The sequence below is a fragment of the Chroicocephalus ridibundus genome, chromosome 4 (genome assembly GCF_963924245.1).
Source record: "Chroicocephalus ridibundus chromosome 4, bChrRid1.1, whole genome shotgun sequence".
In the NCBI taxonomy this organism is placed as follows: Eukaryota; Metazoa; Chordata; class Aves; order Charadriiformes; family Laridae; genus Chroicocephalus; species Chroicocephalus ridibundus.
Genome location: NC_086287.1, coordinates 7,680,567 through 7,696,529, shown reverse-complemented (window position 1 = coordinate 7,696,529; position 15,963 = coordinate 7,680,567). Strand labels below are relative to the sequence as shown.

Below are 15,963 nucleotides of genomic sequence, written 5' to 3'. Positions count from 1 at the left end.
ACCAACATTCAGCAGAATGTTTCTTGATCACTCTCTGTGGTCTAAAAGCTGTAGTTTCTCAGACTGAAAAGTAATTAGGCTGCATGGCCTATACCTTTGTCATCTAAAGATGTCTAAGATGATTCAGATACATGTGTAGATGATCATATTGACTGTCCTGACCTAGCAATATTGAGAACAGAGAGTAGGAAAAGGAATAAAGGGAAGCAGGAGTAACTCACAGAAGCAGAATCACTTCCTATACGCTTCGGATGAGGTTCCACTCGGCAGGAACTTTGAAGGAGATGACAGTATGATGCACGTCTCTCAATTTCAATAAAAACTCTGTAAATAATATGACTTCAAGGGCCACCTTAGGGTGCTCGTAACTGCCTGCTAGAGAATGGTGCTGCACAAATTTACCATTTAATGCTACGCTATAGCACAGTAAGATCCGAAAGTGAATGTATTTCAGAATCCTTCCGTGCTTTCAAAAAAAATCCAGACCACCCACTCACATCAGGTGACAATCTACAGTCTAAAATTGTTCCTACTGAACCTGCCTGAGGCATGAAGCTGGACTAGATGACATCCTAAGATCCCTTCCAATGGGAATGATTCTGATAACGTGGGAGAAATTGACTAAACCAAGACTACCATCCACATTGATAAATATCAATTATTCACAAAACTCTAATTTTCACTTAATATTGAAATGTAAAATGACTCAATAATGGTAACAGAAAAAACATGGAAATAAGAGAGTTCATCATTTTAGACCTAATGCTTGCAAACCTTCCTTCAAAGCTTCAGATCGGCCAACACCTCTTCCAAGATTTACCTACTAAAATAATATGACGATGCAGCTTTTCTCAAGACTACTCAGATCAAAATGCCAGGAATTTGTTTTCCTGAAGCAGTAACATATAAGAGAGCTGTCCCGACTCATCTGACTGGAAATTACATTAAATCTTGCACTGGCACGTGAGATTTTATGTACGAAAATAAAGGCAAACCCCCAAACTTATGACTTGACATTGAAAATAATTTTAATCATTAATATAAATATCATATGATTTTGCCAAAATAAAAGAAATAAATATATATAGCATTAAAAAGATTACTAGAATGTTGTAACTAGAACGAGTCTTGATAGACTGATTAGTATTTAATCATTCTCCAAATGGTTTTATTGCTAAATAAAAGCTTTAGTGGGAATGTCAGCATAACCACATGCCTTGAAACTCGTGCCATTGTATATACAAAGGCAGTATTTGGGCACAGCTATGTTCTTAAAAGACGCCTTACTCCTTTAAGATGTAAACAGTGCAAATAAGGACTTGTCTTTTATGTAACCAGTATATGAAATTTAAACTCAGCTACTAATGTTGGAAATGGCCTGTAGCCATCCCACCTCAAGGCATGAGCTAGACACATCTTGCAAGTTAAGTAAGAGTCAGGTCAGGGCAGTATTTGGTTGCAACTGAGGCGCAAAAAATTAGAGCTCTGAAGTGATTTTGATAAATTTATGGGTTTAAATTCAGCAGAGAGAAAGCTTTTCTTGTCATTCAGTATTCAAATTCTGATATGATACAGTGCTAAAAGAAGTCTGTGATGCAGAGATACTAGATGCTGATACCACATTCATCAATCCTTAACAGCCTATACCTTGAGCATAAGATCTGCTCCAGCCTTCCAAACATACGTATTAACTTGCTTCAGTCTACATGAAGTGCAATCTTTCCTGCCCTTACTGACTGTAATGTAAGTAGGAGCTGTTTTCTGGCTTCCCACGCGTACAATAGTTAACAACTCCCACCACTGGAACTAAATACCAGTTTTAAGATCCACTGCATGGGCAGTGTTGGCACTGGGAAAAGTTCTCAGTTTAGGACCCCGTTCAGCCTTTCCCATATATATGGATGCGGTGGCAACTCACACTTGCCCACTCTGTAAGGTGTGGCATATGAGCTTTTTCACATCTACCTCTGAGGAAAAGAATAAAAATGCTGGAAGCTGAATCTCACCAAAGAGCCACAGTGAAACAGCCCTGCATCAAAGGTACGCTTAGTACAGCCTGCTGGACAACTTGCTTATTCTAGAAACAAGTTTCCCTTACTTCAGTTAACTCACAAACGTGCTTTCCTCTAGGCTACCCCTCACCCGCCCAAAAAAAAAACCCCCAAAAAAGTAAACCATAACTTTTATATCTTAAAGACAGTGGATAAATACACTTTCAACTGAGTGACACACAGACACTACTGAAATTGTAGGGGGGACATCTTAAGATATTTAGGCAAACTGTTGAATCCAACTCATTCAATTTTCTCAAGCTTCAGGTTGACACCTTAAGACTGGTTGTCGGCTCAACCACTGTATTCAGATTTGTCATCTTTTTATGTTACCATCTTCATTGGCTTTCTCCTAGCTACATCTTCCCAAACTTAATTGTAATACTGAGCTGCATGTTGTTTTAAAGAAACACTTGGATTTGTGCATCATTTCTCTTGCATCTCGTTTTGTATGGAGGTTCTGTTTGCCTAACTGGTCTTAAATGATGCTATGTTTTGAGGATGCTTAGGAGATGTTCACATATCTATGACTATTTCCGCATGAAATGTGCCCTGTTTGAGCCAAACAGATGCATTCTGCTTACATGAACAGACATACAGTTTGAATAGATGTAAAGTATTCTCTGGATTGCGCCCTGTGTTGTTTTCCATGGGCAACAATTTCGTTAATACTTCTGTTTTTCAACTATCCTATATGAAAAAACATTAATAAAACACAGAAGAGAAAAATAAAAAGACTGACTATACTACACAGAAAATACTGCACTCCCCAGCTCAACTTCAATACGCATTTCTATTCCTTAAGCAAAAACGTATCATTCACACTCTCAAGGACAGTAACTCCCTGTCCGTAGAAAGCATCAAGAACACTTTTGATGCTCACAGGAAGGTACTATGTAATTCCTAGTATCCTGTTTTAAACCATTGCTCTTTACTGATCTCTATGTTTAATTGTTAAAATGGCTTATTAATTATCAAAATAATGTTGTTTTTTTTCTATCTTAGTTATAGGAGTTTCACAAATTAACTTTTTTCAGAGCGAGTCAACAACATGTAAATGGACTACTGGGGCTGAGGATTAACCAACCTCTGCCTCTTCACTTCACTGTCCGTGCTGCACAGCGTGATAAAAAGCCCACATATACTCCACATTGCCTTTGCTCGCTACAAAAATCACATTTAACAGACTTTTTTCAGAAGTAAATATATTAAACCATATTTTTATATTGTCAAGTACATGGTTTCTACTATGCACTTTTACACTATAATTTGTTTTTCCCATCTTTTTGCAGTTGTCTCCCAATTAAAATCCATATCAAGTGCTGATGGTAACTCTGGGGACAGTGGTGTAGGCATGCAGGCACCTGCAGCTGCTCAGTGTGTATGTACAGGCATAGAAATTGTTTTTAATATACAAAGACAAATATAAATTGTTAGAAGTTTTACAAACTATTTATATTCAAGGCAAATAAATTATTCTGCTAAAAGACTAATTAAGAATATGGTCTTGATGAAGAGGCACCAGCATTTGTTCCCATTATGTCTTGACTTAGCCAAGAAATACCCAACAAAATATTAATAAACTGGCTTTAGGATAGCGCTGCACGTTAGTCACTCCATTGCAGCTCCCCGATCTAAAACCCCTAACAAAAACAACAAACTTGTCTTTCAGATTCCTTGCCAGAGATGCATTACTGGTAACTGTGAGTATATGACTGCAACAACAATTCAGAGTGTTACCACAGGAATGTTAAGTAAATTAAGAAAACAATGCAGTAACATTTTGTTCTGCTAGTTAGCATCATCTATTATATGTAAGAACTTCATGCGGAGCGTAAAATACAGAAACACACACGTACATTGTGAAGAACACGTACAAAAAGACTAAACATTGTACTATGTGCTTTTTATGGGAATGGTTGTAAAGACTTTTTTCATGGGTTGATTTTTTTTAATACCAAAACTGCCAGGAAAATAAAGAGTTCCCCACTTTTCTTTTTCAGCATCCTTTACTGCTAAGTGTTGTGTACCTCAAGAAAAAGAGATGTTGTCTTTGTAAAGCTTACAAGGTACAGGACTGAGGACACATGAACTAACAAGTTCAAGTTGCTTCAACCAGAGAAAAAGAAACATTTCCTTTCTCTGCCAAGAAATTTTCCTTTCTCATCAGGCAAGCTGTTTTCCTCCTTTACTTGAATTTAGGAAATATTTACAGGAAAAGGGAAAACTAGCACTTCTCTTAAGAAAAAAAAAGTGGGATTACACAATTCTGGCTTCTTCTACCCGTTTGGTTTCATTTTTGCGATGGTACATCCCAATGTCACTGGCCAGTTTCGGACACAGGGTTCGTGATAACTGACTTTATATCAAGTTCTGGAAGGACCATTGAGAAGGAGTTTATCTGTCCCAGAAATAGTAATGTAATAGAAACACTTTCTGAACTTGAAATTATTAGACTGCAGTCTGTATACGGTAAAGATTTTGCAGCCCATACGATGAATTTAAATACAATCACTATGTCCACAAAGAAAGGAAAATTAAAAAGCACACACACAAAAGATTTAATTGCAGTTCCCAGTGATGTGCTGTTCGTAGTGAAACATCTATAATTACGCTACATAAAATATGACAGACCCTCAAACTGGCAAGGTTTCAAGGAAGCACTAAAGGGCCAAGTTATAAAAGAATGTAAAGAGTAAAAAGGGAAGAAAAAGAACTGTTAAAAGTAGGCTGATGCATGTGGTTTGTACGTCAGGGTCACTGAATTAGGCCCCAGTTTGAACCAGGAGCTAAATGTATTGAAGGATCAGATCGTATGTATGAAAGCAAGCCAAGGTTCCTCGTCATTCTGAAACCTGCACAGCTGGAACTTCACCAACAAGAGAAAGAATTTTTATTCCTAGTGTTATCCAAATAAACCTTTTGGGGAACAAAATAAATGACAGAGGAGCACTATTTTAATATAATGGCATTTAAAGTTCTTTTTAGTGCTCTCAATTGCATTTTTCCATCTCATATTTAAAGCAACTCATTTATCGATGTTGCCTGCATTTGAGAGGCAGCCAGATGTTGACATACATGGAGAATTCTTTAGAAAGAAATAAAACTATAGGTAGCTAATTAACTTATTAATATATAGTCAAGGCATCATTACAATGAATATGCCTTGATTGCACACTGTTAATTGTCTCCCTTGTGCACTACAGTCAAAAGTTAATAGCAGCCTATATAAATAACATAGAGCAACAAAAGCATCATTATATTACACACTCAGCTACAATTCACAAGCGCTTAAAATAAGCTTATTGCAACTGAAAAAAGAAGTTCTGTTTTGCCTGGAACTGAACAAAATATACTCTTTTCCCCAGAACACACAACACACAGCTGATGGTTCTATTCCACTTTTTCTGTAAACAGCGTAACCCCGAAAGCAAAGCCTGAAAATTACTTTAGAACTACAATAAAATGGCAGTTCAATTGTATGAGGAATTTTATACTATTTATCCCTACTTTTGGGGCACAATTTCTTATTCTGCTCAGAGAATTAAAAAGAACATATTGTCTCCTCTGTGTAGGCTTTGCGTAGGTTCCTCATACTTAAAAGCTTGCAATGATATTGGTTAATTGCCAGATTTCAGCCACCTCTCTAACCTCTCCCTTTCAGTGGGCGTGAAAGGGTTTACTCGTAATATATATTGCTACTGACTGAATTTTGTCTTGTTCTCCTGGATTCTCAGCAGCAATTCCCAAGTTAGAGGCTTCCCCAGAAAGCACGTCAAAGGATTCCCACCCACACACTGAATATCTAACAGGCCCTGACCCATTTTCTCCTTATTAAAGCAGCACTACATACTTTAAAAAATAAAAATAATAAACAGAGAGGCTAAATGAATGCAAGAATTGCAGATGGAACTCTACCCTCTTCAGATTTTAGTTCTGACAAAATCACGATCAAGAAGCAAAGAGACACATTTAAAATACAAACATGAGACTTATTTTTCCTCAGCGTTCTCACTCAGTGACTTATTACTCCAGCTGTCTTTCGGCTAAGTACAAGGAGGAGTTCATTTATTAGTTCTGAATATTGAAAAATCCCCTAATTTAGCCATACTTATCTCCTCTTCTAACCATTTCTTTGGGCATATTTCTGCAACTTGAGCTTTAATAATCTTGTAACTCAGTGACTTAAAATATAGGATGCTTAAAAAAATTAAGCCTCATAGCGAGTAACAGTTGGAACTACACGATTTTAATAAGACTATTAATGGTACCTAGCCAGAATAAGCAATAGCAATTAACACTGAATATTTAGAATTGAATTTTTTTATGGTAGGATGGACTACTGCAAATACTACTGCAAGACTCAAGATCCGTCACGTAGTTGATATGCTGGAATTTGCTAACATCCCCAATTAAACAAGTACAATATTCTGTTTTAAGTAGGAACAAAATGGCAACAGAAGATTCAATTGATGTATAACTCTCGATTCGCCATTGCGTTCCCATCGTCAGACATAATGGGAATCAGATTTTACTGGTTACGGTTCCATAACAGCCTTTTCACCTCTTTGTGCCATCACCTCCAAAGGAAGTGAAGCACTTCAGGAAGTCAAATAACCTCTCCCAAAAGAGCAGTGTTAAACAGAAGAGGTGAAAGAAACCCCCAACCCTGGAACAGAACAACAATGGAGAAATTTATACTTCTGTGCTGCAGCTCTTCAGCCAGTTACCTCTACAGTTGTGCTTCTTACAGAAGGGACAGCCCTACATTTCTCTCAGCTTGCACCCGCACGCTGCCATTGCCATTTTTAAGGTAGCACAACCATTTCTGCGGCTGCTTGGTGAACTAGATGAGGGAACTATTTTACCTGAGAGTAGACCTGACCAGAAAAAAGGTGCCAACTAGATGGATTTCCTGAGCTTTTGATGCCAACATAGATTTGAATTAAACTGATAAAATTATGATAAAAGATTTATTTCTAACATAGTGCAGAAAACAAAACCCCATAATATTAGAACAACCATCTTTTAATAAATACCGAAAGAAAAAATACCATTTACGAAACCTCCTTATCTCGTAAGTAAATTCTTTATACTTACAATTGGTTTGTAAGTAAACCCTAACTTTACCTGTTATTTATAACCTATATACTTATACCTCCTCCTTCCCATTTTTAATTTAACAATGCGTTATGCAACTGACTTTCCAGGGAAAGTAGATTAATAATGAGCACATATACCATAGGTGAACATTGTTACCTTAATTTTCAACGTAAACTATTACGAAAAAAGATATATTTACCTTCTGAAAAAGGACCCAGCTGTTCTTTCCAATAGGAAAGACAGGAGATAAGGGAAAACACCAAAACAAATAAGAATACTGCTCTGTATCTTACCGTATATATTCAAGTGGCATGCAGTCATCTTTCAGTGATTAAGACTTTTTCACTAAATGACTTAACAATATTTTATTTAAGAATCCACTTCATTCTAATGATAACTTGCATCTGCAAAGGTTGACCACACTGTATCTGGAGTCCAAGTAACCAAGTTTATATGATTTTATGAACAGAAATAGGACCTAGAAGACCTCTTTTGTTTATAAAGCCATAGTAAGTTGCATCAACTGCAATACTATATTGATTAAAGCTCATCTCTTCACAAACATAAGCAAGCAGAGAACTAACAATGTCAGCCACTGGCAGAACAACATCTAATACTTGTAAAACCCCTTCACCTATCTGGAAAATAAACTTCCTTCACACCTAGGTCTGCATAGGATACTTTACTGATAAACACACATTGAGTCAGAGGACTGTTCATCATTTCTTCTGTGAATGTTTCTGAAAATTCATATTAGCTGTAAGATTAGCTTTAATTTGGACTACATATTTGTGTTTTTTTTTTTCTATGACACAAGGAACAGAAGACTTTACAACACCCATGACATCCAGTGGGACAAGTTTGTAGGCTTAGTTTAAAATAAAATGGACTTGTCTTGCCAACATTCTCCACACCATTCTGTCAAAAAGATCATTCTCTGGACAAATAACAGTTGAGAGACAAATTCCACAAACTTATAAGTATACTCTGCCTGTCACTTCAGCCCACAATGAACCAAAAATTTAGAGAAATACATTTAAGTGGTCTTACAGAGTAGGATGACTAGGAACTGAGCTACACTTTTGTGTCAAGTGCTTGCATTTTTCCCACTGGACATGTGAGCATGGCACTTGAAGAAAGGAATGCACAGTTGGGTTTTTTTGGCCTTTTCTTTTGGAAAAGGTGAGGGATACCTTCTGCATTGCTTGAAAAGCACTGCTGCCTCAGAACTCCTTTTTACGTGGGGAAACATGACTGAACAACCGCTTTATCCACCTTTTCCGCTTTTTTCCTTATTGGAAAGGTTTGCTTTTTCTCATGTAAAAGCGCTTTTGAAATAATTACTCTAATGTTTTCCACCAGACAGTAATCATCCTCTCCTTCCTACTTTCCCTAAACTTTCTAAGTATTAATTATTTCATATTATTTGATTTTGTATCTACATACTTTTACTTCTTGGTCAAATGTAAACAAGAGCACTTTCTGAAAAGCTCATACGCTATGTATCGCACACTTTTGCATGAATCTACTCATGCTCCGACTGGGCTGTTTCTTGAATAAAGGAACAAGAACTTTGTTAACTGAAAAATTTGCATTTAGCAATTGTTCATTTAGTAAATTCAGCACTCTATTTAAAAAGAAAGTCGAAGCATGAGCTTTACACAGAAATAGTAGCTTATTAAATTGTTTAGTAGTTTCTGAAGCCAGTGGCAAAATATTCAGCAAACCTAATACCGATTTACAATTAGTTTTTGGTTTTTTAAAAATTAAAACAGTCACAAACCGTATTTAAATCACCTCATTATTTAATTTAAAAGTCTATTATTCCATCCTTTTTTGTGAAATATTTACCACAAAGTGCACGTTTTTGTAGAACTCTGCTGTCAGAATCATCTCAAAGCAGGCAGAGCACAAGAATCTTTTTTCAATCAATTTTTAAATATAAAATTTGATACTTGATGCACACTCAAAATTAACAGAGTAGAGAATATGCATTTAACTCCAAAAAACTCAGAAGAATTTCCATGCAAATACTCATAAATAAATTGATCTCCTATTTAACAGGGTACATACAACACATAACGCTGTTCTGCAATAAGCCAGTGAAAACTACATATTAAAACTATAAAACTCTATTAAATTGTGTATATAATACCACAGTATCAACCTCCTCTTGATCATACTTAAGACAGGAGAAGACAACTTACGGGTACGACTCTGAAAGCTGCTGAGCTATTTTATAAGCTGTGGGGTCCCGGTCCAGTGCATATATCGTAATGTCGCTGGCTTTCTCTAGAAGAGCTGTAGTATGACCTCCGGCTCCAAACGTCATGTCAAGGAAACGCTGTTGAGTAAGGAAGACAACACCATTACCTCAGAATAGGAAAGTGATAAACCAATTGTCGATTTAAAGTTTCTTTTGTTAATCTCTTTTATACGCTGGAGGAAAACATACCATTCAATGTAGTCACAATGCCTTTTTGGAAATATTTTCAGATTTTGTGCGGAATTGCAATCATGTCAGAGTAATATTTTAGGGGCTCTGGCCTTCACCCACCAATCCTTCCAGAACAAAAGGACAATCATTTGGTACAGCTAACTGCAGCTTCATACTCTTCCCATTTCTTCACATTCTGGGTTTAGAGCAAAGACACGTGTTTGACTGCTTTGTTTGGACTTGCTCAATTTGATGGATACAAAGATATACAGGACATAGGAAATAATCAGCACCATCTGCTGTGTAAGAATAGGTCTAAAAGGAAGACTGATGTATTTTGTATCAATTTTAAAAATGACACTCTCATAGTTTGATACGACAGATCAAAGTGTGATGGCAGCACAGGCACATAATTAACCGAACAGCACAGAAAACGCAAGTTTTCAAGACACAATACGATTGATTTCGGGTTCACTGTGCAAGGACAAAACTATGTATTTAGGTTACTAAGATACGCTGAAGCCCAGTCCTGCTGTATCTTCTCTACCATCATTACATGTGTTAATTAGATGCAAAATAGCATAGGAATACCCACCTTAACAGCAATCCCATTTCGTTTGCTGATGTGACACACTTTATGGGCTTGAGTTACACCTTTTGATTAACAATATATATATTTCCTTAATTCTGAGGAATACTTACTGCCCATGAACATATACCATGTCTGTTTTTTTGGATACACAAACTAAGACTAGAAGATTTTTAGTAATACCAGGCAGACACAGCCATCCCCTTCAGTCTTCTGGACTAAAAATGACAACACATTCAAGAAACTTTGAATGCAGTCTTACTAAATCGTACATAAGTACAGACTCAGCACAAGCTGAGTAAAATTGGCTACTGACACTTCTATAGCCTCTCAGAACTCAAAGTTCCTGAAAACAAATGGAAATTTCACATTCCTGACATCAAAAACTTCACACACACTAAAAAAAAGTCTTTCCATCTCATACTTGAGAAAAGTGATGGGGTCATCAAATTTCACACAGAGATAAGGTGACTTCAAAAGGCTGGTTAACTTCCAGCCCCATCATGGGGGAGAATATCTGGAGCAAATGGTTTGCCTGCAAAGACGGGAGACCGAGCAACTGGTGCACAGCAGGTCTCAACAGGAGAAAGGAAGGAAGTAGCAGAAGGACAGGTAAGATAAGACTCTGAAAAGGTGAACGCTGCTCTCCTGACAGCTCTGCAGTTTCTGTAGGCTCATCCTAGAGAGGTTTCTGTAGTCAGAGTCCATTTAACCAGCAGCAGGCTGAGCAGGAGGCTTTGCTCCTGAGACTTTCCTAAGAAACGATGACTTGGGACACAACCACCTTGAACCAAGGCAGGTTGGGCTATAAGATTCCACTAATGGAAGAAACACAAGAAAGTCAGGTAGAACTTAATGCTGGTTTAAGTCTTTTTTATCGGTAAAACAGCAGTTTAAGTCTTTTTTATCGGTAAAAAAGCTGCCCCACGCGCCTTCCTCCCTTGGCCTCACAACACAGGTACTTAACTGCCTAAAAAGTCAAGAACTATTTTGTTGACAGAAATCACTGACTCTTCACTTAGCAATGCAGAGGTTGTATGACTGCAATTTCTCTTAGGAAATAGTTCCTTTTCGAATTACTAAGAAAGTATCTGTAATTCTATACTCTAGGGAAAACATACTGGAGTTTAGAAAGAGACAGATTTTTATTGTGTTATGACAGTGTATTTAAATCCAAGTAGAAATGCGACTGAACAGCATCTTCTCTAGTTTCTGCATCTCTGAATTCCCACAACTCTTTCCTCTCAGTTGATTTAACTGACCTCTGTTGACTGGGTGGGTGGGTGGGTGGGTGCATGTGTGTCTCAGTGTGTGTGTGTGTGTGTGTGTAAATCAGACTCCATGCAAGATAAACTAGAAGAACAAATTCTCCATATCCTTCAATATGAACACCTTCTTGGTTTTTTTTACACTTCTCAAATTATTTTTTTATGTGAAACAGTTTTTGAAGACCATTTATCAAGCGCAATCACATTAAACAAAAAATTAATGTGAACTAAACTCATTTACAAAAATTATCCACCCCAAAGGTAAGCAACCTTTAAAGGGAAATTTTCTAACTTATGTCTTGATAGAATTAAGATTCAACCGCAAAAGCCCTTTTGATAAGAACAGAAATTCAAAGGCAATGAAGAAAGACCGAAACATTTTTTCAGAAACAGTTTTTAGAAAACATAAATAAAGGCTTTTTAATGGAAATCCCATAATAATAAAACTGAATATTTATGAGACTAATAATACAATTCTACTGTGGATAAAAGTAAGTGAAAATTACGGTCCTTTAAGATCTTTAGGTTGTCATGATTTAATTTCTGTTATACCATCATGCTTCTTAGGAAGCATGCTAGAGCTCTAGAGCTAATGCTCTAGAAGTAGAACTTTCCTATAATATTTTACAAAGTTCATGCAGGAAAAAATAGTTGTCTCATTATCCAATATTAAATTGCAAAATTCATACAAAGAAATAAAGAGCTGACATAAAATTTTATTTTTTTGTAAGCAGTATGTGTAAGACAAGGTTATGTTACAGAGGGTATAATATCCATACTATATAAACGTTCCCACAATCTATTTAAGCATTCTGATTTATCTTCCGCAATAACAAAACCAAAAGTACATTCACGGAAACTGATTTATAAGCAGAAAACTGAAACAGTCAGAAAAGTGTAGGTATTTTTTAACATGCAACTAACCACAAGAATTTAGCTAGGTTGCATACCTTAAAAATTCCAAGCTACTGAAAACATTTATTTTCTCTATAAGCTCTCACATTATCACTGTTGATCAGATTCAGAGAGGGTCCATTCAGTATGGGTTTTTTGCACTGTACTGTTACTTATACTATCCTTGTAAAAATCCACTACTGGCTATTGAGTAGGATATTAAACTAATTAGCAAAATTTGTATTATCTCTCTTAAATGAAAATTATTAATATAAAAGTGTAATTGTTAACTCTGCATTTTGCTTAGAATATTGCAATAAATAACATGAAATCTAGAAAATATACAAATCCTCTTAAATTACTCTTAAAATTTCCAAGAAATATCTGATGTTCTTTGAGTTCCCTCAAGTTATTTCCATTTAATCCTTACCAGAACTAATGTACATAAGCAAGAAACAGACCCTTCACTTTTATCTTCTATTTCCATAGAAAAATCCCTTTAGAAAAATGTGAAGGAACAACAGAAAATTAAAACCACCTTTTTATTTCTTGCATAGGATTAACCCACTCAGAAATGCACTCAAAAAACTTAGTCACAAGAGTCTCAAGTGTCGTTTAGGGTTAGCACTTATTCTGCAGCAATACGAAACAATCAAAACCAATCGAAATCACATCATAATTCCTCTTGGGAAAATATGTTTAATCAACAGAAGTAACATCTTCTGGGGTGGGTTTGGTTGTTTTATTTTGTTTAAAAAAAAGAAGAAATGCTCTTATTTGATATCATAGCTAGAAATCTAGCACTAAAATTTTTGAAAACCTCAACATTGCTTTTCCTGAAACGAGCCTACAATGCGTCAGAAAGGATCAAGACAGGTACAGTGAGTGCTAGAAGAAGTTACTTATATCTTCTTTAAAACAAAAAAGTTTGTAATAATAATTTTATTCCACTTAAACTCACTAATGATGTGAAGTTCCAGAAAATAGTCTTTCCTCACCAATACGTTTAGCAGTTTGCTTCTTTTTGCACATCTGTTTGTTTTCTAAATATCTGATTTCTTCTTTGGTGATCTCTAGAAGTATTACAAAGATTTGATCCTTTGTGCCTGCCTTTCACCAACACTTCTGTACTATGGAGAAGATCCTTTGTTTCATCACATTTGAACAGCAGAAAATGAAAAGATGAGTTAGGGACGTTTTTGGCCAAGAATATATCCAGACAATTTTGCTATTTAAGCAAATATATATATAAACAAGTATATATACTGGGTGTTTTCTTTCCAAATGAATTTTTGAATATCTCATGGCTTATTCAAGAATACTTATATTTATTATGCTGCTTAACAGTCTCACCTTTCCTCACACACATCTGCCTCTCTTTTCAGTAACTTTAAATTTGATAAACTTTAAGCTTTATACATGCTGAATATTCATGAACCGTACAGAAGTAAACCAAAAATTAATATGAGTAGTGCAAAGGAGAGAAGAAGAGAAAGGATGAGGATCATTGTACCATGACATAGTGACAAGCTCTCAATATTATGACAGCATCTAAAAGCTTTAGTTGAGAATTCATGCAAGTGTTCACTATGAATAACCACATGGTCACCAAATTATACAGCCCTTTCTGAAAGAACCAACACAAACCAACCAAACCTCAAAGCAGCAGTAGACAACTGTAACACGATAGATCAAGCACTGGCTGGATGGGCACTCCCAAAGAGTGGTGGTCAATGGAGTTAAATCCAGCTGGTGGCCAGTCACAAGCGATGTCCCTCAGGGCTTGGTGTTGGGACCATTTCTGTTTAACATCTTTATTGATGACCTTGATAAGGACATAGAGTGTAGCATCAGCAAGTTTGCAGATGACACGAAGCTAAGCGGGAGTGTTGATCTACATGAGGATAGGGAGGCTCTACAGAGAGACTTGGATAGATTGGACCAATGGGCCAATGCTAACGGTATGAGCTTCAACAAGGCCAAGTGCCAGGGTCTGCACTTGGGCCACAACAACCCCATGCATCGCTACAGGCTTGGGCAAGTGTGGCTGGAGAGCTGCCTGGCAGAAAAGGACCTGGGGGTTCTAATTGACAAGCAGCTGAACATGAGCCAGCAGTGTGCCCAGGTGGCCAAGAGGGCCAATGGCATCCTGGCTTGTATTAGAAATAGTGTGACCAGCAGAAGGAGGGAGGTGACTGTCCCCCTCTACTCAACACTGGTGAGGCCACACCTTGAGAACTGTGTCCAGCTCTGGGCACCTCAATATGAGAGAGATATCGAGGTGCTGGAGCGAGTGCAGAGGAGGGCAACGAAGCTGGTGACGGGCCTGCAGAATAAATCTTATGAGGAGTGATTGAAGGAGCTGGGACTGTTTAGTTTGAGGAAAAGGAAGCTGAGGGGAGACCTCATCGCTCTCTACAACTACTTGAAAGGACATTGTGGAGAGGTTGGTGCTGGTCTCTTCTCACAGGTAATTAGCGATAGAACAAGAGAAAATGGCTTCAAGCTGCAACAGAGTAGGTTTAGGCTGGACATTAGGAAAAAATTCTTCACAGAAAGAGTGGTTAGGCACTGGAATAGGCTGCCCAGGGAGGTGGTGGAGTCACCATCCCTGGACGTGTTTAAGAGTCATTTAGATGTAGTGTTGGGGGATATGGTATAAGGGAGAACTTTGTAGAGTGGAGATGATGGTTGGACTCGATGATCCCAAGGGTCTTTTCCAACCTAAAGGATTCTATGATTCTATGATCTTTCAATTCGGAGCACTATGTAAGAGATGACACAGGTCTGATTCAAGCAGAAGTGACTGCAGGACTAAATACACAGTGCTGGATACCAGCACTAATGGAATACACTAAAGCATTTTTGGCATCCTAACGAACCTAATTAAGGCTACATTAAGTATATTTTGGCATAAGTTTTTAAGGTAGATAAAGACCTTCCGCGGATATCTTTGAACTGCAGAGATACATATGCCTAAACTAGGCAAGTAAGAACTCATACAGATGCCTCATAATCTATCTGTTCCACTCAAATGCAACATTTTGCATCTGGAACTTAAAGAAAAAATAATCTTAAGTAATCAAATAAAATAATTTTATTATTAACACAACTGTTTTGGAGCAGTGATCAAATTTGACATTAATCACTGTATTATATTGCTTCATAATATGCTTTTTATATAATCCATTCATCTTTCATGCCTGAAATAAAGGAAAGATGCTTCCTTTTTTCTTCCTCTTTCTCTCTTGCCTCGTAGTTTTTAATCAAATAAAATTAAATGACATTTTATCCTCCTGGTCCTATAAATACCAGAAAAGATTATTACATGAATTCCTCCTGCAGTGACTCACCGTTCCATTGTTAAGTTATGATAGCCCCATCAGAGTTCCACTCGGGAATTTTATAATCAGTTTGTGACTGTACGTTTTTAGAAACCATTTGGCTCTTTTCATGACATACAGACAGCAACAAACAAAAACTTTATAGCCTTCATTTTACAACTAGCTTTAAGATTAGCTATAGAGATACAAAGAGTTCATCTTTCCTCATTTATTTGTATACTCAATACTTCAATTACAACTATCACAATCAACAATACCTATACTCCAATACACAATA

General features: G+C 36.8%; 1 protein-coding gene across 7 annotated transcripts in view; it reads right to left on the bottom strand.

Moving 5' to 3' along the window:
• The window catches only part of METTL15 (methyltransferase 15, mitochondrial 12S rRNA N4-cytidine), a 112,443-nt gene that overhangs the window by 61,179 nt on the left and 35,301 nt on the right, over nt 1-15,963 (bottom strand). For all 7 annotated transcript variants that reach the window (XM_063332374.1, XM_063332370.1, XM_063332371.1 and 4 more), the window contains one exon: nt 9,362-9,498. In XM_063332374.1, coding sequence (XP_063188444.1) covers nt 9,362-9,498 — 137 coding nt within the window. The remainder of the gene's footprint in view (nt 1-9,361; nt 9,499-15,963) is intronic.